The sequence below is a fragment of the Bubalus bubalis genome, chromosome 1 (genome assembly GCF_019923935.1).
Source record: "Bubalus bubalis isolate 160015118507 breed Murrah chromosome 1, NDDB_SH_1, whole genome shotgun sequence".
In the NCBI taxonomy this organism is placed as follows: domain Eukaryota; kingdom Metazoa; phylum Chordata; class Mammalia; order Artiodactyla; family Bovidae; genus Bubalus; species Bubalus bubalis.
The window spans coordinates 119,354,724-119,377,833 of record NC_059157.1 but is presented as its reverse complement, the minus strand read 5'-3'; the positions used below and the strand labels follow the sequence as shown (position 1 = coordinate 119,377,833).

Genomic DNA, 23,110 nt, shown 5'->3' with positions numbered 1-23,110 from the left:
CTATGGACATAATCCTCCTCTAGTTTGTTCAGAAGTTTTATATATATAACTTAACAGCCCCCACTATGGGTTTAAGTTTGACACTCTTTTGTATAGAGATTCTCTATCAAAAGCCTAGTGGAATTCCTCTATTCTTGGTCTGCCTTGCTGTGTTGCTTCAGTTGTGTCCGACTCTGTGCAACCCCATGGACTATAGCCCATCAGGCTCCTCTGTCCATGGGATTCGCCAGGCAACAATACTGGAGTGGGTTGCTATTTCCTTCTCCAGAAGATCCTCCTGATCTAGGGATCGAACTCACCTCTCTTAAGTCTCCTGCATTGGCAGGAGGGTTCTCTACCACTAGTACCACCTGGGAAGCCCCATCCTTGGCCTACCTTCCTGTATAAGCTGGATTCCACTATACTGTGAGACCCCCTCAATCATGGCAGTATAGTGACAGCTACCTCAAAGCAAGCTTATCACTTGAGAAATCACCAATGCTTTAATCCTACAGTTGATGGATAATTGGTTAATCAAGTTTACTTATTTTAAATCTAGCACAAAATTAAACAGTGACCTCTGCAAAACTATCTGCTTTCCTTAAGATACATTCTGTAGGTATAGGTAACCTAGTTAAAGGTTTGAAATCACTTACTATTGTGCTCTTTGACATTGTTAGCATCTTTACCAGGAGATAGGTACCATGTTAGAACTTACCTTTGGCAGTAGGCTACTGAAATGTTGACTTATAACCTGGAAGGATTTTCCATTTAGAGCAAAATGGTAACTTCCTTCTTTGCTATTATCAGAGATTTCTTCCCTGATATTAATGTAACTGTCCTGCAAAGCAAGACACAGTTATTTTAGACTTGATAAGGTGGTTAGGATCACAAGCATATCTAAGCAAAAGCAACTATGACAGTCTGCGGTCTCTCTTTAAAAGTCACACTCCAGCCTTGTTTCCTCAGAGAAGCACTTTCTCTTTGCTGGATCAATCTTTGCACATCAACGGCCTCTAGTGAACAGGAGGATAACTAACACTCATGTCCTGTCCGCATCCTGATTTGATCTCAGTGAGTCCCAGAGAAAAGCACATTTCACACATTTTAAGTGTAAAATATGAAAGCATTGCAGCTTAATAAATCTCTTCCTGAAGTGAAAACTTTCCTTTCCTTTTTTTTTTTTTTTTTTTGCTAGCAGAATTAATATTGTTTCACAAGGACACAATAGAGATAGGATACTGACAAGATTGGGGATAAATGAATAAACTTTTTTCCCCCATCTTGAAGACATGGTCTGATTTTCCAGTGCACACAGCAGTGTCTCTCCTAGGGACTAAATCCACTTTGAACTCAATGGGATAGCTGGCTAGCAAGGGGAAAAAGGGAAATAGATTTGCAGTCTCACTTACTATATTCTTTCTAAAGACTTTTTTAAGTTTAATAGAATGTATTATTTCCAGCATCCAGGAAAACACCATACTTTAAAACTCAGTATGAATGGTATGGTAAAGTGATATAGTTGAGTGCTTTGAACTGCATACATGTTAGACATCTGAAGATGTATGTTGACCCCAGGTCACAGGCACACCTCTGCCAGTCAAAGCTGCTCAGAGGCCAACACCGTGTGATGAGTTAGGTCATACGGCAGAAGGTCTGATTGTAGGTATACCTGATTCCCGTATGCAATGTGTTTCTTCTCTTCTAGTAGTTTCCAAGAAATAGATGCTGATGAGGACCCCGTTGTTTCATTTGCTTCAATGAGAATGACTTTCTGGCTTTCAGAAACCATTCCAGACTTTCTGGCCACTGTTATGGCAGTCTGAAGATTGTCACCTAGAAGAAAGGAAGAGTACCCCAAAATGGGATTGAAGAGACAGAACCAATTCATGCAGAGCCTGGAAAACTATGTATAAATACTTATAAACTGTGTAAAACTATATATAAAATGATGTGTAAACATAAAAATATATAACTGAATCACTGCTGTACACCTGAAACTAACACAGCATTGTAAGTCAACTATACTCCAATAAAAACTTTTAAAGAAAGACTCTAACCCAAACTTCCTATACCTAGGCAAGACACCACTCCCTTGTCAAAGCCAAGAAAGATATTTCAGGGTATATAATAGATCAGAAAGCATATCTCCCTTTCACCTCATCCAAAGACAATTCTTCAGAAAAATTACAACCAAGCAAGGGAAGAAGCAGGACAGAAATTTCAATATGAGGAAAGAGGTGAAGAGGGAAGGTTGTGAGCCATGAGTTCTTACTTCTACATAAATCTAACTGGTTAAAAATAGATTCTGAGAATCCATACAATAATTGTTAAATAAAAATTTTGAAATGGAAGAGCCATAATATAAGGGGAATTCTAGTAAGTAGTAAATTAAATCAGCAACACCTAGAAGTTGGACTGAGGGGCTCAGAAAGGAGAGGGTAAAAGTGATCCAAAAATCTCTTGGTTTGGAGGGGCGGGTAGCGGAGGAGGATAGAGAAGTACCATAGGGGAGGTGAAGGTACACTTGAGTCCCCAACATAGAACTGAGTTCAAGGGCAGTAGGGTGGAGAGAGAATTCTTTGGTGGGGAAAGACTGTATCTTGATGCCACAATTCATAGAGCTAAATGCATCTGATTTTGAGAGCAGAGAAAGGGAAGGCAACACACACTCAAAAAATGTAAATACTTAAGGAACTCATTGACTCTCCACTCAGAAGCATTCATTAGGAAATTTTACACATTTCTCTTGCGTGATCCTGTCTCATCATTCCCTTGTTTGTGATTTGGAGTTTGAGAGTGAGACTAGAGGGACATTTCATAATTTCCAGAATCATAGATCTCATTTGATGGGCCTTCAGCATAGTGTACAGACTACGCTGACTGAGCATTCTTCTTCTCTGAATATTTAACAATGAAATCAACATCTCTGCGTGGCTTAAGTCTTCTTATTCAAGTGTTATTTTGAAAGTCCCCTCTCAGAAGGAACACCTCATCTAAAGTAGCCGGTCAGACACACTTAACCACATCAGCCTGTTTTGTTTTACGTAGCTTGTAACACTTATTGTTAGCTGTTTATTTGATTTGATTGATTGACTGATTTTCTATCTTAACCCACGTGAGTGAAAACTCAGTGAGAACAGTAACTTTGCCTTTCTTGTTGCCCATCTCCAGCATCTAGAATGGTGCCTGGCCCATATTAGGGAGTCAAAAAGATTTGCTTTTGAGAGAACTATGTCTATTTCTGCATCAATTTCTTCCTGTTTTCACCCACGTATTTTGTTCTATACCTGTGATCATCACAGTCCTTATCCGGGCTGAGATAAGCTCTTCAAGGACAGATTTTGTCTCTTCCTTCAGTCGATTCTCCAAGATCAGCAGTCCCAGAAATATCAGGTCTGATTCTACCTGGTCCCTGGAAGTGTATGAATGATTGAACAGAAATCACCCATTATAGTCTTTCTTACAGGAAGCAAAACAAAAACAATGACAGATATCGTCCTCTCAGAGTGGTCTCTACTCACTCATTCACGCACCATTGCTGAGGCCCTGAATATGTGCAGGAACCTTCCAGAAAAAAGACAAGAGAGGGCACAAGGATATGGAGACATTTGCTCTGATGGAATTGAGAGGAAGAGAGGGTGCTTATTCAGTACATGATTCACTTTAATCTTGGTAGAGAATGAATAAAATAACCACAAAATTGTCTTCCACCTGATGGGGTGATTTTTGTCACCTCACCTGTTAGCAACCACCAGAGAGAAGTTCTAGCCCTGGTACAAAACATCATGAAAAGTAAGTGCAGCACAGAAAAATAAAATAAAACACTAGTTTCTCTAGAAATCAAAGCTATCATCAATACTGTTTTGGTCCCAAGAGACATGAGGCCATAGTCTTAAAAAGAGCCCTTCCTTTGAAACCAAGCTTCTCTCTCTCTCCCTTTCTCTGTGTGTGTGTGTCTCTCTCTCAGTGGGTAGCGTTGCTCTTCTACATAAAGTGTGACTGTTTCTGCAAACAAATGAATTCTCTCAGGCTCCTGCCCATCACGAGAACATTTCCAAGACATTCCACAGGACTAAGTGTGGGGGAGTACATCTGGGGTTGGGGTTTCAGTGATTCTTCCATGATTCATTTATCTGAGACCCAGATACGTCTAGCAGACACAAGAGCAAGGCACCAGCACCTCTCAAGTCTGGCCCAAGTACAGATGAACGCAGAAGGACTAAACTAGCCTTCTTGCTGTGTGTGTCTCAATGCTGGGCCTCACTTCAACCAGCAGCCCAAACTAGAACTAGAGACACTCCCCAGGCCACTGCTAACATCTCTACAGGAGTGGCAGGAAGTAGATACAACTTGAACTACTCACCTCAAAGCTGGCTCAGAGAGATAGCACTCCCTATCCTTCTGAACCTAGCATTTAAATCTCTCCATAATCTGAGTCCAAAAGATCTTTCCAGCTTCATCTATAACTAAATTCTTCATCCACCCCACATTCCAGCCAAGCTGGACTATGGGTATGTTCTGTACACAACCATCTTTAAACATTTGCTCTAGACTGCCAGAAGACATTTCTTCTTACTTCATAGAAAAGGTTATAAGTTCCCTGTGATCTGTCATGGAAACCCTTCCTATATTTTGAAATCAAACTCGCATGTACCTCCCATGAAGACTTCCCATAATAGAAATAATTTCAGCCTCAACCTATTACTTCTACCTCAGTTCAGCTCGTATTTTATTTGTCATTCTTTGCTACTTAATCTCTCTCTCTGTCTATGATCCTTAACAGTAAACTTGCTTGGTTCAATGACAAGTTCAACAACACCCATGTGGTACCCAGCACAGAGGGTGTGCTCAGCAAATATTTGCCAGTGAAAATGCCCTACTGCCTGGTGTAACTTTTTCCCAGGAATCCCTGGAAAATTCATTTCCTCTTTCAGAAATTCTACTGCCGAGGGTTCTCATGGGAACTGAAGCCAGCAAATCTGTCAGATCAATAACCAGTTAGTGGACACCTAAATAAATGCAAGAACATTTCTGGTGGCTCAGTGGTAGAGTCTGCCTGCCAAAGCAGGAGACATGGGTTTGATTTCTGGGTCAGGAAGTTTCCCTGGAGAAGGAAATGGCATCTCACTCCAGTATTCTTGCCTGGAAAATCCCATAGATGAAACAGCCTGGTGGGCTTACAGTCCATGGGGTTACAAAAGAGTCAGACATGACTTAGTGACTAAACAACAATAACAACAAAATAAATGCAAGGAACAGGTCTCAGAAAAGAGGAAGAGAATATACAGGGATTATAGTAATTCCTAACTCCAGAAACTTGACATTCAAATTGGAAGGACAAGATTAATCCTGATCACTTTGATTATATGGAAAGCTAGGGAAAGTATTGTGATCATGTACAAGTAACAGTTCTCTGGTGTCACAGAGGATGGTGTAATCATTTCTGGGTGGAATGACTGGAGAAGCCTTCCTAGAGGAGATGATATTTGAGCTACTTTTTGAAGGATAATGTAGTTGATGCCCAACTGAGGTCCTCTAATCTTGTTAGTAGTTTTCATACACAGGCATCAAGTTTTAGATATTTTCAGAGATCACTGACACGGTCCAACCACAAGACACCAGGCACCAAGAAAATGGCTGTACTGTCAAGATCTGACAAAGTCTGCAACCCACTTTGGCAGTCATTTTTCTGGTTTCTTTGGCATGTAGGTTCAGTGCACAATAATCAGGAGACCAGCATTCCAATCCAAGCTCTGAGGCTATCCTGTTGTGTAACCATAGGCAAATCACTTTCTTTGCCTGGCAATTTAGCTCTACTTTTTCAAAAGCAGGTGGTGAAAATAATGAATCTGCAAAGTCTCTCCTAGCTCAAGTGTGACAAAATTCTTCTTTTCATTCAATCTGATCTAGAAAATGAAATGAGGAGAAGACATAGCCCTTGAAGGGGCTCACACTCTGTAACTTGGAATAGCATGCTATCTTTTCCTGTTTCCTGCACAAACATTATACCTCCTCCTGAAGCACCTAAAAATAATGAAGAATGGGGAATGTAATACGAAGGAGCATTGTCACTCCTGTGATTACACTTCACGTTCTTAAAATCCATGTGATTTTTAAAAGATGAAATAGGCATAAAGGGAGCCAAGAACCATCATAGAAATTATGATATCAGTGCTGGAAGCACTCTGAGTAAACACACACACCAGAAAGAATGTTCTGCTTTAATCATGGATTAGGGCAAATTTCTAATTAGGTAAATTGACTTAGCTAGAAGTAGATACGGTGGTGATGCAGCTTTAACACAAGATGGGCCAAATGACAACCAAGGGTCAGATTCTACCAGTGAACTTGGATATAGACCTTACCAGATTTTGGAAAGTTGGAATTTCAACGCTGTGGGCTATGTACTCTCCTGTCTGCTGCTGCCCTCACCAACCACCCCTCCCAACCATGTGTCCCTACTGGAATGCTTTGTTATATTCACAAGCTCCAAAGTCATGAGTCTGAAACTTGATACGCAAATATTTCATCATAGAAATCAGAAGTAGCAGTGCCTCAGCCAGAATATTGATATATATGTGTCAAAAGACTCTCAGGAAACAAAATTCCATTCCCAACTCTGCCACATCCCCGACCCAAGTATCCTCTCCTTTAAACTGTGAGATTCAGTCTCAAAGTTCACTTCTAGCTCTCTGACTTGAGTGACCTGGGTTGGTTAAATTACAGCAAAGATCCAGAACTGTAATAGCCAAAGTTTTAAGGGTCACAGTAAGCTGGCCTACTATCCTTGGGCCAATAAGTCCAGGGAGTCAATACTCAATGACTTTGGATGAGTCATTTCCCCCTCCGGGCCTCACCCACCATTGACAAAGGTGGGGTTGAAACTGATCAGTAATTCTTAGCAAAGGTGATACTGCCTCTCAGTTCAGTTCAGTTCAGTTGCTCAGTCGTGTCTGACTCTTTGCACCCCCACAGATTGCAGCACACCAGGCTTCCCTGTCCATCACCAACTCCCGGAGCTTATTCAAACTCATGTCCATTGAGTCGGTGATGCCATCCAACCACTTCATCTTCTGTCGCCCCCTTCTTCTCCTACCTTCAATCTTTCCCAGCATCAGGGTCTTTTCAGATAAGTCAATTCTTCACATCAGGTGGCCAGAGTATTGGAGTTTCAGCTTCAGCATCAGTCATTCCAATGAATATTCAGGACTGATTTCCTTTAGGATGGACTGCTTGGATCTCCTTGCTGTCCAAGGGACTCTCAAGAGTCTTCTCCAACACCACAGTTCAAAAGCATCAATTCTTCAGCGCTCAGCTTTCTTTATAGTCCAACTCTCATATCCACACATGATTACTGGAAAACCCATAGCTTTGACTAGACGGACCTCTGATGGCAAAGTAATGTCTCTGCTTTTTAATATGCTGTTTAGGTTGGCCATAACTTTTCCTCCAAGGAGCAAGCATCTTTTAATTTCATGGCTGCAGTCACCACCTGCAGTGATTTTGGAGCCCCCCAAAATAAAGTCTCTCACTGTTTCCATTGTTTCCCCATCTATTTGCCATGAAGTGATGGGACCAGATGCCATGATCCTAGTTTTATGAATGTTGAGTTTTAACCCAACTTTTTCACTTTTTCACTTTCATCAAGAGGCTCTTTAGTTTTTCTTTGCCTTCTGCCTTAAGGGTGGTGTCATCTGTATATCTGAGGTTATGGATATTTCTCCTGGCCATCTTGATTCCACCTTGTGCTTCTTCCAGCCCGACGTTTCTCATGATGTACTCTACATATAAGTTAAATAAGCAGGCGGACAATATATACCCTTGACATACTCCTTTCCCTATTTGGAACCAGTCTGTTGTTCCATGTCCAGTTCTAACTGTTGCTTCTTGACCTGCATACAGGTTTCTCAAGAGAGAGGTCAGGTGGACTGGTAGTCTCATTTCTTGAAGAATTTTTCACAGTTTGTTGTGATCCACACAGTCAAAGGCTTTGGTCTAGCTAATAAAACAGAAGTATATGTTTTTTCTGGAACTTTCTTGCTTTTTGATGATCCAATGGATGTTGGCAATTTGATCTCTGGTTCCTCTGACTTTGCTAAAACCAGTTTGAACATCTGGAAGCTCACAGTTCATGTACTATTGAGGCCTGGCTTGGAGAATTTTGAGCATTACTTAGTGTGTGAGTTGAGTGCAATTGTATGGTAGTTTGAACATTCTTTGGCATTGCCTTTCTTTGGGATTGGAATGAAAACTGACCGTTTCCAGTCCTGTGGCCACTGCTGAGTTTTCCAAACTTGCTGGCATATTGAGTGCAATACTTTCACAGCATCATCTTTCAGGATTTGAAATAGCTCCACTGGAATTCTATCACCTCCACTAGCTTTGTTCGTAGTGATGCTTCTTAAGGCCCACTTGACTTCGCATTCCAGGATGTCTGGCTCTAGGTGAGTGATCACACCATCGTGGTTATCTGGGTCATGAAGATCTGTTTTGAATAGCTCTTCTGTGTATTCTTGCCACCTCTTCTTTATATCTTCTGCTTCTGTTAGGTCCATACCATTTCTGTCCTTTATTGTGCCCATCTTTGCATGATATTTGCATCAATATTCCCTTGGTATCTCTAATTTTCTTGAAGAGATCTCTAGTCTTTCCCATTCTACTGTTTTCCTCTATTTCTTTGCACTGATCACTGAGGAAGGCTTTCTTATCTCTCCTTGCTATTCTTTGGAACTCTGTTTTCAAATGGGTACATCCTTCCTTTTCTTCTTTGCCTTTTGCATCTTTTATTTTCTCAGCTATTTGTAAGGCCTCCTCAGACAACCATTTTACCTTTTTGCATTCCTTTTTCTTGCAGATGGTCTTGATCCATGCCTCCTGTACAATGTCATGAACCTCTGTCCATAGTTCTTCAGGTACTCTATCAGATCTAATCCCTTGAATCTATTTGTCACTTCCACTGTACACTGCCTTTAGAGGACATTTTGGAAACTTTTTAGGCATGCAAAATTTTACCCTTTTGAATATGCCTTTTGAATATTTTATAGGATTCACGGACACTAAAAACATCTGTGGATGTATTGCAATAAGCAAATATAAAATGGTTCATACTTCCCTTAGCTCTCTATTACATATAAACACAAAGTATTTTTACATATTTTTAATATTGCATTGAGTTCTCCAGGAATATAATGTATATTGAGAGGAAAGTGTTCTATTATATTCAGTTTTACTAAGAATTTTTAGTCATTTCACAGAGTCACCTCATTGACAGTAAGACTGCCAGAGATATCTGAGATTCCAATGAATAAAACACCTGTATCAATCTGCATTCCTTCCTGTTACATCCCCATTGAGTCTACATACGGTGTAAGCAACGTATTGTTTCATTTTGTTTTAATGGAGTCAATTGAGTATTTATTGAACTATTTATTATTTTTTGTAAGGCATTATAATTTGTGCTTCTATTTTTGCTATATAGGAGGGCATTATATTTCTTTTTTAAAGAGAATGTGTGCAGATCATGTTACATATGAATTTTATTTTCTTACATTAAAGGAAGTGATACCTAATAGTTATAGTAAGAGAGGGTTGAATTTGGCAAGGTTGAAGACAATTACATTAGACCTCCCAAATTTAAAATCCTGAATAACACACTAAGCTTTGATTGTCTCCATAGCAGTGTCACGAATAGTGGCTGACATAGAGTGTTGGACATGACTTGAAAATGAAATAAATACCACCGCCTGAAAACAGTGGAAAATAAAACAACAAATAAATTTGAACTGCTAATCACTCCAGTACGTTTTAACTTTTGAGCATCCTTATTTTAATCTATCTATAATAAAACTCTCTTTGTAACAGCTTCTCTGAAGTTTTTCTTGTTTTTCAACAAGTATTACCTAGATTATATGTCGGGCCCAAGCTATATTTATTTGTTTTATTAAGTTGTACATTTTTTATCAAGATTTTTTTCAGTCAAGTGTTATGTTTTCTAACTTTCAACAAATTCACCAACTTTGACACAAAATAAAAATAATAAAATCCCCAAATAGCTAAGTAATGAAAAACAAAAAAATAATTTAAAATCAAACTTATATTTGGTTCAAAATGAGAGCAGGACCACACTTTCAAACTCTCTGAAACATAGGTTATATTCATATATTTGGTTTCACAAAGCTGTACAACCATATTTTATAATTTTTACAGCTATTTCTGGTCAAGTCTCCCAGTCAAGTTCACATCACCTTTGTGATTTAGGCAGGAAAGGAACAACTATATCCCCATTTACTAAGTTCAAGGACATTTTATACATAAAAATTCAGTAAGCTGTGGTGCTGAGTCCACTGCCCAATCTGGTGTATCGTCCCATAAAATCATTCTGCTTTACCAAAATTCTCCCCTCCTCCCCTCTTACCTCATCAAGGCAGAGATGTGGTGGTCCATTTCCAGCTTTTTGTAGGCCAGTCCTATGACCCGGAAGCCCTGTGTCGTGTAAATCTGAAGTTCACTAACAAAACTAGTTGGTACTGTTCAGAAAATAACACAAGATTAGTGTGCAATATGAAACTCAATTGGTACTGGTGGAGAAATTCCTTGCAAACAGAACCAACACTTGCCCAAGAAAACACATCTCTACAAAAGGTATGCATAGAAGTCAGTGGGAACTTTAAATATCACTACATTGTCATGGTTGACTTCTTGAGATCCAGTTAAGCAGAAGTGAAAAGGTACTCAAAAGAAAAAAAAAAAAAAGAAGAATGAGTAAAGTGTATAATTCTTTTTTCTCCAGTTTAACCAACAAAAATTTATTGAGAGTCTATTATGGATCAGGCATTGTTTATGCAGAGATTGAACTGTAATCCCTGTTTCGAGGGTCTTTGTCTAGTAGGGTAACAGCCAGTAGACTAAGAATACAATTGAATGAGATGCTTGCTATGATCCAGGCACTTGGGCAGCACACTTTGGGAGCATTAGTGCATCTACCAGACTGGGAGGAGGTGGTCAGATGGAGAAGGAAAAGGGCATTTGGCTGAGGGAGCATCATGTACTCAGGCATGGGGCCATGAGGCAGTAAACCTTGACAGTTCAGCTCAGGGGAAGCACAGGATGTGAAGACAGGCGTAGTAAAGAAAATCTGGAAAGTGTGATAGAAGTCAGATCATGAAGGCTTTAGATATGATTCTAAAGGAGTTTGAGATTATCCTGGAGCCTATGAGAAGCAACCAAAGAATGCAAGTAGGAAACAACAGTATAATCATGCTACGTGACAGAAAAACTGATCTGCACATAGTGTAAAGGATGAATCAGAGTAGGGAACACTGGGGAGGAGGAAGCCAATTCACCAACTATTGAAGTGATCCAGTAGAAGGATGATGAAGGCCTGAGCTGATGGAGTGACAGAGCCATGGAGTAGCAACTGACAAGATAGAAGTGCTGAGGGAGAGACAGGAATCCAGGAAGAATCCTAAATTGGGGTGGGGGAGTAATATTTTCATTCACTAAGTTGGAAAATACAGAGTGAGAAAGATAAGCTTGATTTTGGTATTGAGTTTGGAGTACCATTGAATCATCAGATTGGTGATGGCCAGCAGACAATTGGATTTGCCAATCCAGTGCTGAAGGGACATATGTGGGGCAGATTTTCCTGTTGTAATCTAAGTCTGATCACTTACCTGTCTCAGGCTGGCAAAAGCTGGCCACCCTCTCTGGTGCACCTTTCATGAACACCAGCTGGTCACCCCCCATCTCTTGGACAATGACTGTCATCCTCTGCAGCACTGATGAGAATGGGAACTGATGCAGGATTGCAATTCCTTCCACTGGGACCTGGTTGAGGGAGGGGGAATGGAGACAGACATACCACATAGCTTCTAGCTATTGGGAATTAGTTACTGCTCCCCCATGCCTCAGTTTAGCAAATAAGGGAAACAAGGTCTCACCAATTTCCACATGTAGAAATCAAAGAAGACACATTTCTGAACTTTCAAAATTGTGGGTCTTGCAGGACTTTCCTTCTGAGTTGGGTGTTGTGGGGAAGAGCAGGCAAGGCTTACCTGATTGGATATTCCACAGGGCTTAACAACCATGGCACATCCTGGCACTCCCTTGAGGTGGAAATCGTCCCTGGAAACCACCATTTCCTATTTCATACAGGATATTTTATTGTAGAGATTTCTTTCCCTTTCATCTACGAATACTGTGCTCAAACCCTCCCCTTGAGAAAATCCTCAGACCATCTCAATGTATTCTCCTCCTCCCTCAGCTACATGGAGGTGAACCAGATTTTAATTTGCCACAAAAAAATAATGCATTGGAAATACTATGGAACTTGAAGGCCAGACACTTCTGAATTAGTCATACAATGTCTCCTGCTTTCTCTGCTGGAATTTGTGGCATAAAGGCTTTCTCCATTTCAGAGGGCTTAACTTGAAAACACTGAGCATGAATAGCCAGTACCTTATTGTCTTTCTTCTCCTGGTTCACTGTTGCTCCTGCTCTTTCCTCTCTGTCTAATTTGGATGGACGGTTCTCAGGGTACAGGAGGGCAGGGACTGTGATATACATGGTTAACTTCTGGTAAACAGCAATTGCTATAATTACTATGGAATGATGAACTATGAATCATGAACTATGAACTATAGTTCCTGATGAACTATGAAATGAGGTTCGTGACATTGTACAGGAGACAGGGATCAAGACCATCCCCATGGAAAAGAAATGCAAAAAAGCAAAATGGCTGTCTGGGGAGGCCTTACAAATAGCTGTGAAAGGGAGAGAAGCGAAAGGCAAAGGAGAAAAGGAAAGATATAAGCATCTGAATGCAGAGTTCCAAAGAATAGCAAGAAGAGATAAGAAAGCCTTCCTCAGCGATCAATGCAAAGAAATAGAGGAAAACAACAGAATGGGAAAGGCTAGAGATCTCTTCAAGAAAATTAGAGATACCAAGGGAACATTTCATGCAAAGATGGGCTCGATAAAGGACAGAAATGGTATGGACCTAACAGAAGCAGAAGATATTAAGAAGATGTGGCAAGAATACACAGAAGAACTGTACAATAAAGATCTTCATGATCCAGATAATCACGATGGTGTGAATACTCACCTAGAGCCAGACATCCTGGAATGTGAAGTCAAGTGGGCCTTAGAAAGCATCACTACAAACAAAGCTAGTGGAGGTGATGGAATTCCAGTTGAGCTATTTCAAATCCTGAAAGATGATGCTGTGAAAGTGCTGCACTCAATATGCCAGCACATTTGGAAAACTCAGCAGTGGCCACAGGACTGGAAAAGGTCAGTTTTCATTCCAATCCCAAAGAAAGGCAATGCCAAAGAATGCTCAAACTACCACACAATTGCACTCAACTCACACTCTAGTAAAGTAATGTTCAAAATTCTCCAAGCCAGGCTTCAGCAATATGTGAACCATGAACTTCCTGATGTTCAAGCTGGTTTTAGAAAAGTCAGAGGAACCAGAGATCAAATTGCCAACATCTGCTGGATCATGGAAAAAGCAAGAGAGTTCCAGAAAAACATCTATTTCTGCTTTATTGACTATGCCAAAGCCTTTGACTGTGTGGATCACAATAAACTGTGGAAAATTCTGAAAGAGATGGGAATACCAGACCACCTGACCTACCTCTTGAGAAATCTGTATGCAGGTCAGGAAGCAACAGTTAGAACTGGACATGGAACAACAGACTGGTTCCAAATAGGAAAAGGAGTCTATCAAGGCTGTATATTGTCACCCTCCTTATTTAACTTATATGCAGAGTACATCATGAGAAACGCTGGACTGGAAGAAGCACAAGCTGGAATCAAGATTGCTGGGAGAAATATCAATAACCTCAGATATGCAGATGACACCACCCTTATGGCAGAAAGTGAAGAGGAACTCAAAAGCCTCTTGATGAAAGTGAAAGTAGAGAGTGAAAAAGTTGGCTTAAAGCTCAACATTCAGAAAACGAAGATCATGGCATCCTGTCCCATCACTTCATGGCAAATAGATGGGGGAACAGTGGAAACAGTGTCAGACTTTATTTTTGGGGGCTCCAAAATCACTGCAGATGCTGACTGCAGCCATGAAATTAAAAGCGCTTACTCCTTGGAAGGAAAGTTATGACCAACCTAGATAGCATATTGAAAAGCAGAGACATTACTTTGCCAACAAAGGTCCGTCTAGTCAAGGCTATGGTTTTTCCTGTGGTCATGTATGGATGTGAGAGTTGGACTGTGAAGAAGGCTGAGCACCGAAGAATTGATGCTTTTGAACTGTGGTGTTGGAGAAGACTCTTGCGAGTCCCTTGGACTGCAAGGAGATCCAACCAGTCCATTCTGAAGGAGATCAGCCCTGGGATTTCTTTGGAGGGAATGATGCTGAAGCTGAAACTCCAGTACTTTGGCCACCTCCTGCAAAGAGTTGACTCATTGGAAAAGACTCTGATGCTGGGAAGGATTGGGGGCAGGAGGAGAAGGGGACGACAGAGGATGAGATGGCTGGATGGCATCACTGACTCGATGGACGTGAGTCTGAGTGAACTCCGGGAGTTGGTGATGGACAGGGAGGCCTGGCGTGCTGCGATTCATGGGGTAGCAAAGAGTCGGACAGGACTGAGAGACTGAACTGAACTGAACTGAACTGAATTGCTATAATAATGATCCTAAATTATAGGCAAAGGAACATTTTACCCAAAGATGCCATAATGCTTTATAATCATCTCATGGAGTGGTGGCAGAAAAAAAAAATCTCAGAGAGGAAATTATAATTCCTACTTAAAGATACAGAAACGGTAACCCAGGAAGGATGGAGAAAGTTATATCACACTGCTACAGACACATGCCCTATTAACAATGGGAGGTGGTGGTGGTTTAGTTGCTAAGGCATATTGGACTCTTTGTAGCCCACAGGGCTCCTCTGTCCGTGGGATCTCCCAGGCAAGAACATTGGAATGGGTTGTCATTTCCTTCTCCAGGGCATCTCCAGACTCATGGATTGAACCCGTGTTTCCTGCATCGCAGGCAGCTTCTTTACTGACTGAGCCACAGGGAGGCCCCATTAATGCTGGAAGGGACCCTAAAGATTATCTCTTTCAGTGAGGATTTTACACATGTTATTACACAGACCTGCAACTGAAGCATATTACAGAGTGGAGTGGACTGTGGCTAAGTACGTGGGGACGCATGTTCCCTAAGCTGTACCTTTACTCCCCATCTTCTATCTTAACCAGAGTAATTCCAATGATTTGTTTTGGGTAGGGTGCTTTTGAATAAAGTTTCCTTTTAAGAAAAGATTCCAGCTTTTTTGTTTTCTTTTATGTGAACACTGCTGGTCTAGTTCAATTCCCTCATTTTAAAGTCATGGAAATTCCCAACAGGATAGATGACCTCATGAGGTCAAGGAGTCAGAGCAGAGCCAAGATGAGAAACTGGGAAAGCCAGATACTTGGTCCTGAACAAGATCATTTTCTCTGAAATCCACTTCAGTCTCAACAAAAGCTCTCATGGTGTTCTTTTTAGTGCCTAGTCTTAGAGAGAAAATTATACTAAAGTAATAGAAATAAAACTCCTGGTAACAATGAATTACCCTAAGCACTGGGGAAGTGATGCTTCCTAATCCCCATGTTCTAGAAAACTTTGAAATCAGACATGACTCATATTGTAGTTGAGAAGAGTTAGAATATAATTATATAATAATTATACTGAGACTATTGAGCTGGTAATAGATTCCAGGCACAGTACCAGGAATTTCTTACATGTATTGTTCCATTTAATCCTCACAATAACCCCAATACAGAAATACACTGTACAAGCAGAAAATGGTTTAGATGAGCCTGCCCCTCACTGCCACATGTAATCCATATTGGAGACCTCTAATGCTATAAGTATTGGAGAGCTGTGATAAAACCTGGGTTGGCCTGGCCTTGAAGAAGCTTCTTAGAATCTCTGAAAAGCAGAGGCTTACCCAGGTGGTGGCCTCAAACATTTTGAGGTCCAGTGGGTCTCCCTGGATGGTCCCATCGAGAAGGATCAGAGAGTGGCAGCTGGTCATGGCCGCACACAGTGGGCCCCATGGCAAAGTCCTGCCTGAGGTAAAGCTGTGGACTTCCTGGAAACTAAAGGAGAAAAGGGAAAGGACTTTAGTCCTCTTCCTCCAGGCCAAAGTGAAGCTTCTGGAGGTAACTATCTTTTAAAAATATAAGTTAATATGCTTTGTTGCATACTGACTTTCTAATCCCCTCAAATGAATAGTGTTTCATTCAGCCATCATCCTTACATGAGTTCAGTGAGTATGAGAAAGGTCTTGAGGTTCTTTCAAGCTCTTTCTTCCCTCTTTTCCCTACGTCCCTCTCTGGCACTGATTTAAATCCAGAGGTATAGAAAGAGCTAGAAATATCACCCTTAGTTCCAACTGCATCTACTCCCACCTGAACTTCTGGACCCACTCTTTCCTATGCTGTTAGACAGAACAGGCTTGCTCATACTATAGCTTCTTGTGTATATATCGCCTTCAATCTATCCTTCAGGGCAGGGTTGTTTCTTCCATATCTCTCTTCAACATATCTGATGTTTGGTCCACGGCAGACAGTTGACAAATTTAAGAGTAAATAAATGAATGAGTTGGTTACTGGAGATTTGAAAGACCATAATGTTAAATAAATGACAAATTTAAAAAACATTTAGAAAAGGACACTGCATTTTCCTCTTCTACCCTGGCATCTAGGGTCTATATTGCAGGCATCATTTCCATCACCTCCTATAGAAGTGGTCTCATTTAAAAATTTACCGAGACACAACTCAAACGTCACATGCAGGGTTCTTTCACTAAGTCAGAATTGAAGTTACCAAATTTGGCCTTGGGCCTATGAAAGGATATCCTCTCATTGGTCAGGCCCTTCTTACACGTGTTGCACAGTAAGTGGTTTACAAAGCAGTCTATCCTACTTGGAGAATCCCGAGTAGCAGAAGGTGCTTCCCAGATTGAGGCCAAATCTGTCTCCTGGGACCAGTCAGAATTTACTTGCCCATCCTCCTCCATGTATCCACTTCTTTCAGATTTGTGGGCCAACTTGGTTGCACACACTGTATTACTCCCTTCCTCTGGGATTACACAGGAACCTCTAGCTGTGCCTTCAATATACAGTTTCCAGATCTCTGAACTTCCTATTTACTCTTTCTTGGAAGAGTTTGTATTTTTCACTTTTTGTCATAGTTTGTCTTAAAATTTGGTCTTCAGGATCAGACTATTATTTCTCATGATATGGGCACTGTGCTTCCCTTGGTTGCTCTAGCCTTTTGTTCTTGAAAGCAGGGACGGCAGAATATTAACTCATAACCTAAGCCATTTTTCTTCCTGGCTTCCTCATTCAAGCTTCCTTAAGAGCTCAAAAACCTTTTGACTGATTACTGACCTTGTTGATGGTAGTATCTATTATTATACCCTGAAAGTTCAAGTACCTCAGCGGTTACAACGTGTCCCTGGTATTTTAGTAAACAACTAAAAGGAAGCAATCACCATCAGGGATTAAAACAGGTTCTCAAGCTCACACTGTGCAGCAAATAGATCAGGAAAAAAGAATCTTATTTTTAACACGGCACAAAAACTGTCTTCCATATGTAATTCTGAATACATACTATATTTCTGAGGATTGGGCCAGACTCTGATTTGTACAACAAATAAGTAGAATTCTGTCATCCCAGTCCTTGAATTTTTATTTGAGTGTTTACGATTTATCAAGATCAGGTAGTCAGGTAGATTTCCAATGGTTTTGAAGTACCTGGCACATTGGGAAGGCCCTCTTTGGAAAAGATAAGAATTATTAGAAATGATCTTACATTTTACAATAATATATTTAATAGCTTTAAATCAAGTGCTGACTTCTTACTTAGAACTCATTCTATTTTCTCTTATTCTACTAATTAAATCTGTCATTTTTAAAAAAATGAATTGCTGTTTTAGTTACTTAGAGCCAACTTTGAGCATTTGGAGAAAGGGACTGGGAAAGAGAGTGACAGACTGAATTAATCCATCAATAATCTAAATATTATATCAGCTAGTTTTATTAAATTTGACAAGTCACTTTTAGAAACAGAAAGTTTTAAAAATTTTGTGACTAAGATGATGTTAATTCAATAAGCAGAAGACCATTCAAAAGACAGAACGTACTTAGTTCATTTTAGATAAACAAACATTTATTGTGTATCTACTGTGCATGCCAGCTATAGAGCTATATGTCACTAGGGACAAATTTAATAAATAAGAAAACGTGCTCTCTAAATCCTCACATATTTGGATAAATGCATGCTTTTTATAGAAGCTGAAACAGAAAAATACTAATAAGCAAGACTGGCTATATATCCAAATCTACCTTTAAAAGAAAAAAAAAAAACAAAAACTAGAAACTTTACCACATACAATAACCTTCTTCTATAGACTAAAATGGCTAAAAGCATCAGAATCAATTTTTTAACCCAGGAAATGGATTTGTATCTTAATAGTATATTAATATGAAAATGTATTAAATATATATAAATAAAGTATATTATGGATAAGTCACATGCATTCGCATAATGCAGAAGAATGTATAAAATGCTTCGTGACTTACATTGCAAGTATGAGAGGGAAACATTCTCATTAAAAAAACAAAACCTGAAATCAACTATTATTGCTGTTGAGTTGCTAAGTCGTGTCTGACTCTTTGTGACCCCATGGACCGTAGCCCGCCAGGCTTCTCTCTCCTTGGGATTTTCCAGGCAAGAGTACTGGAGTGGGTTGCCATTTCCTTCTCCAAGGGATTTTCCTGACCCAGGGATCGAAGCCGGGTCTCCTGCATTGCAGGCAGATTCTTTACCATCTGAGCCAAGAAATCAACTATACCTCCATTTAAAAACAAGCAAACAAACTCAAAACCTGAATTTGTCAAATGTTCATGTTCAGATCAGACTGGAAGTTGTAGTGGGAAGAAAAAGGAGGCTGTGAAACAAACTCAAATGAGAGAGGCCCAGGAGAGGGACAGGCAATAAATCTTTACTACCTTGAGTTCAAAATTGTCAAAATAGAATCCTTTCTGGCCAGAGAAAGAGGAGTTTCCAGAAGCCAGAACTATAATATAAAGGAAAGTGAAGTACACTAGCTGTCGTTCCACAGATATTCCTCATACTGAAATTCGGTGTCTGCCAAGTCAGGGCCATGTTCCTCCTAGCACATGGAAAGACTTCAGTTCGTGCTATGAACATTAACTCCTTGAAGGACAGTGTCCAGGTATTGCCTAAATGATGTACACTGGCCCCTGACTAATATGCTGACAGCCAATCACACGTTAGCAAGATGAATGCAGTGTCAAAACGCGCCCTTCATTTCCTGGGTTCCGTGAGAATCCTGGGGCTGGGACAGGGGTGGAGGGAGGATGCACATTTTAGTGAGTTTGGAAATAGTGAAGAAAAGAAATTAAATGAAGTTTGGCCATCACTCTGGCAATCACTGATCACCAAAGCCAGTGCCAGAACCTCTTCTTTACTAGTGTTCAGGATAAAACTGGGAAAGAGGAAATGATAATGCATTTGGTCCCGAGTACTTACCCGTTCCCATCACAAGGCACGACTCCCCAGAGATCCAAGCCATCCCTTGTTAAGGTGCCTGTCTAAACAGAAACAAGAGCTCACTTTACTCTGAAGACTCAGCAGCCCATAGTGACACCAGTAAGTTATGCTGTAACAGGAAAATGTATGTCACAAACTCATGGTCAAGCTCAGCACTTTGGGAATGACACAATCAGATGGGTATCTGGAATCCTGGGTGGAAGCTTTGATGAACTCACACCAGTTGTGGGAGAAACTGGCACTTAATCTCTTCGAACTTTAGTGTTCTCCGAGATAAAGGGAAGAAAACAGTTACTGCCTACTTATTTCAGAGACCTGTTTTGAGAATTTAATGAAAGACTGAATGGATGGGAGAGACGTTGGTAAGCCTGCTCTGAGAGCTAAAAAGTGTGTCCACTGACATAGATAACAGAGTTGTGGTTGCCAATGGAGAGGTGAGGTGAAGGGGGGGAGGTGAAGTGAGGGGGACGGACTGGCAGCTTGGGATAAGCAGATGCAAACTATGATATATAGGATGGATAAACAGAAGGCCCTACAGTATAGCACAGGGAACTATATTCAGTGCCCTCTGAGAAACCATAATGGAAAAGAATATTAAAAAAATGTATTTGTATAACTCAGTCACTTTGCTGTACAGCAGAAATTAAACACAGCATTGTAAATCAACTATACTTCAATAACTTAAAAAAAAAAATGGGTGAGTCCCAGCATTTATAGCAGAAGTTAAAAGTATGTCATCATAAATAATAGAAGTATAATTTTTCACTGTTCTAAAGAAATAGTTTGCTATTTTGACATCTATTTGTTAAAAAGGTGTTTGTTAGTATTTCTCTTAGTATAGTGATGAAGAGTTTGGACTGGCTTAAAACACTGGCTGTGTGACCTGGGCCAATTATTTAGTCCCCTAAACATCAGAGTCCTTATCTGTAATGTGGTCATAATCATATAGGGTTGTTAAAAAGATTAAATGAGATAATATAGTGTTGAATGTAATGTCTGCAAAGAGTGAGAGCTGAGAATAATGAAAATTGTTCACAATTATTACTTTTTATTCAAATTCATATCACAATTATCTTTCCCACCCCTGTTTCCCTTTCTAAGTTCAAGGATAATATGATCCTAGAAACAGAACATCTTTCTGTGTGATGCCAGCTTGATCACAAATTAACATTGACATGGTGGCATGAACCATATTAACCTTCTGTTCTTTGTAAATCTCTTTGATATTCCAGTAATTATAAAATACAGTTCTGATCCCATTAAGTCTCTGCTATCCCAGACCTTCCCAGTACTGTTTAATGGGTACGGAGTTTCAGTTGGGGAAGACAGAATAAGTTCTGGAGATGGATAGTGATGATGGCTGCATAGCAACATGAAAGCACTTAAAGCCCCTTAAAAATGGTTAGCATGGTAAATTTTACGTTATAAATCTTTTGCCACAATAAAAAATCAGTAAGTGGAAGGAAACAATAAAAAAGAAGAAGAAAACACCTTCAATGAATGGCTCTCCACTATCTAAAATGTATATTAAAATTTCTTAGCCAGATATTCCAGGTCTACAACACCCTTTCCCATCACTAAGGTTCTGCTCTGATCAAAGTCACTCTGTTCTCTCCTGACTCCATGCCCACATTCACATGACTATAATGTCTACAAATTGTTTATCTTAAAAAAATTTTTTGTATATATTATGACATTTGACATGCAAAAGGACTTTCTCTTTTTCAATTTATTTTTCATTGCCAAGACAGTGGTTTACATTATATTATAAATAACATTATATAAGTTTTGCCAACATTATACTTCTATTTCAGTATGATCACCACCAAAATTTTAATTTAGGAAACCCTTCTGATGGAGAGACTGCCTCCTTGGAGCCAGCCAGTTCTTAGAGATAGCCAGGGTCTCAGCCAAGATTATGCCGTTGATATGCAAACTAACCAGTCAAGAGTCATACCTTCTCTATCTGGCCACACTCCCCTGGAAACATCACCCCAGGGCCAGCTACTAGACAACTAGAGATCAATCCTATAGACCAAAACCCATCAAAATCATTCCAAATAGCTAGTTGTCATCTATGTACCCTGCCCTGTCTTGTATTTCCTGCAGAAACTCCTTTATAAAGGCCATAACCTGAGTATTCCCCTCAATCCTCCTTTCCTTCCTGATCAAAATCTGGCATTCCATCTCTGGCCCTGCCTGGTAGGACACACCTCTTCTGTCGGGGAACTGTAACATTAAACACATTTTTCAATGGCATTTTCTGCCAGCAGCCACTTAGTCACCTTTATAAATTAAGACACGGGTACAAAACAGCCCTTCATTTCCATCTTACCCTCTTATAGCTCCCACCTTCATACCAGCATGTGTATATAGATGAAAAGAATATATTCAGGAGAAGGCAGAATAAGAGGCTGGTTGGGAGTAACTGGTATGGGATCAAGGATTATTTTAAGCAATTTACTGCAGATGGAAAACCATAGAAAAGAAAGATTTCCTGGGGATTTATTTTAACCCAGTCTCATAGTAAGAGACAGCTAAATATACATTTTCTTTTTTATTCATTCATTAAGTCAATGAATATTTATTGAACACTGACTATACGCCAGGCAATAATATTAGCATTAGGGATACAGTAGTAACCATAGTAAGAGGTTTAAATTTCGTATGACGGTTTTGACTATAGAGGGACAGAATGCTATTTTAATTCATTGTGATTCATAGAATATTGGAGCTGGAAGAATCCTAAAAGATTCACCTACTCAGTTCCTACTTTCCCTTCTCTAAACCCTAGAATCTGAGATGAAGAGATGTATCTGTCCTAGATGACATATCCAATCAGAGACAAAATGAAATCAGGTACCCAGTACCCACATCCAAGGTTTCCTGCCTCACAAGAATGTAAAGTAAAGCACTTGTGCATTATGACAGTGATGATAAAAACGGTGCTGAGGGTGATGACGAAACACACATACCTTGTCAAAGCAGACCAGGTTTAATTGTCCACATACGTTGATCCTCTGGGGGCTAATGCAGAAGATGCCTCTCTTCTTCAGCCGCCTCTGGGCATACATAATGCCTGTGGTCAGAGCAGCAGGCAGAGCGGGGGGAACTGCAATTGTGATGACGTCGAGGGCTTTCTTCACTACCTCCCCGGGAGTTTCCTGGGAGGACAAAGTTAGCTAGTACAGATAAATCCATCGTGAGCACTTCAACGCGCATGACTTTTCCCCTCGTCTTTATTTTCTATCTTGGTGCAGATTTCTAGAAATTCTATGAGCTGGCCAAATGTGGTTTAAAGAGAATGAACACATTTATTGGCTTTCTCTATATTTTGCCAAAGTGTAATGAAAAAGTCTGTAACAATTCATACTGCTACCAGCGGAGAACAATATACCAGTGTGCCACGACCTTATCAACATTGGTTTTTGTTTAAAATTCCTCATTTAACAGCTATAAAATATATTATTGGAATAAACATATTCTCAAATTGAAGATGAAAAAATAGAGTAAGGCAAAATCCAAGAGTAGAGCC

General features: G+C 40.1%; 1 protein-coding gene across 2 annotated transcripts in view; it reads right to left on the bottom strand.

Annotated features, from left to right (window-relative positions):
• The window catches only part of ATP13A4 (ATPase 13A4), a 128,019-nt gene that overhangs the window by 28,180 nt on the left and 76,729 nt on the right, over positions 1-23,110 (bottom strand). For both annotated transcript variants that reach the window (XM_006059758.4, XM_025286361.3), the window contains exons 12-20: positions 22,551-22,739; positions 19,555-19,616; positions 15,941-16,091; positions 12,036-12,122; positions 11,655-11,808; positions 10,397-10,508; positions 3,270-3,394; positions 1,652-1,815; positions 698-820 (exon numbers count right to left, since the gene is read on the bottom strand). In XM_006059758.4, the coding sequence (XP_006059820.3) occupies positions 698-820; positions 1,652-1,815; positions 3,270-3,394; positions 10,397-10,508; positions 11,655-11,808; positions 12,036-12,122; positions 15,941-16,091; positions 19,555-19,616; positions 22,551-22,739 (1,167 nt within the window). The remainder of the gene's footprint in view (positions 1-697; positions 821-1,651; positions 1,816-3,269; positions 3,395-10,396; positions 10,509-11,654; positions 11,809-12,035; positions 12,123-15,940; positions 16,092-19,554; positions 19,617-22,550; positions 22,740-23,110) is intronic.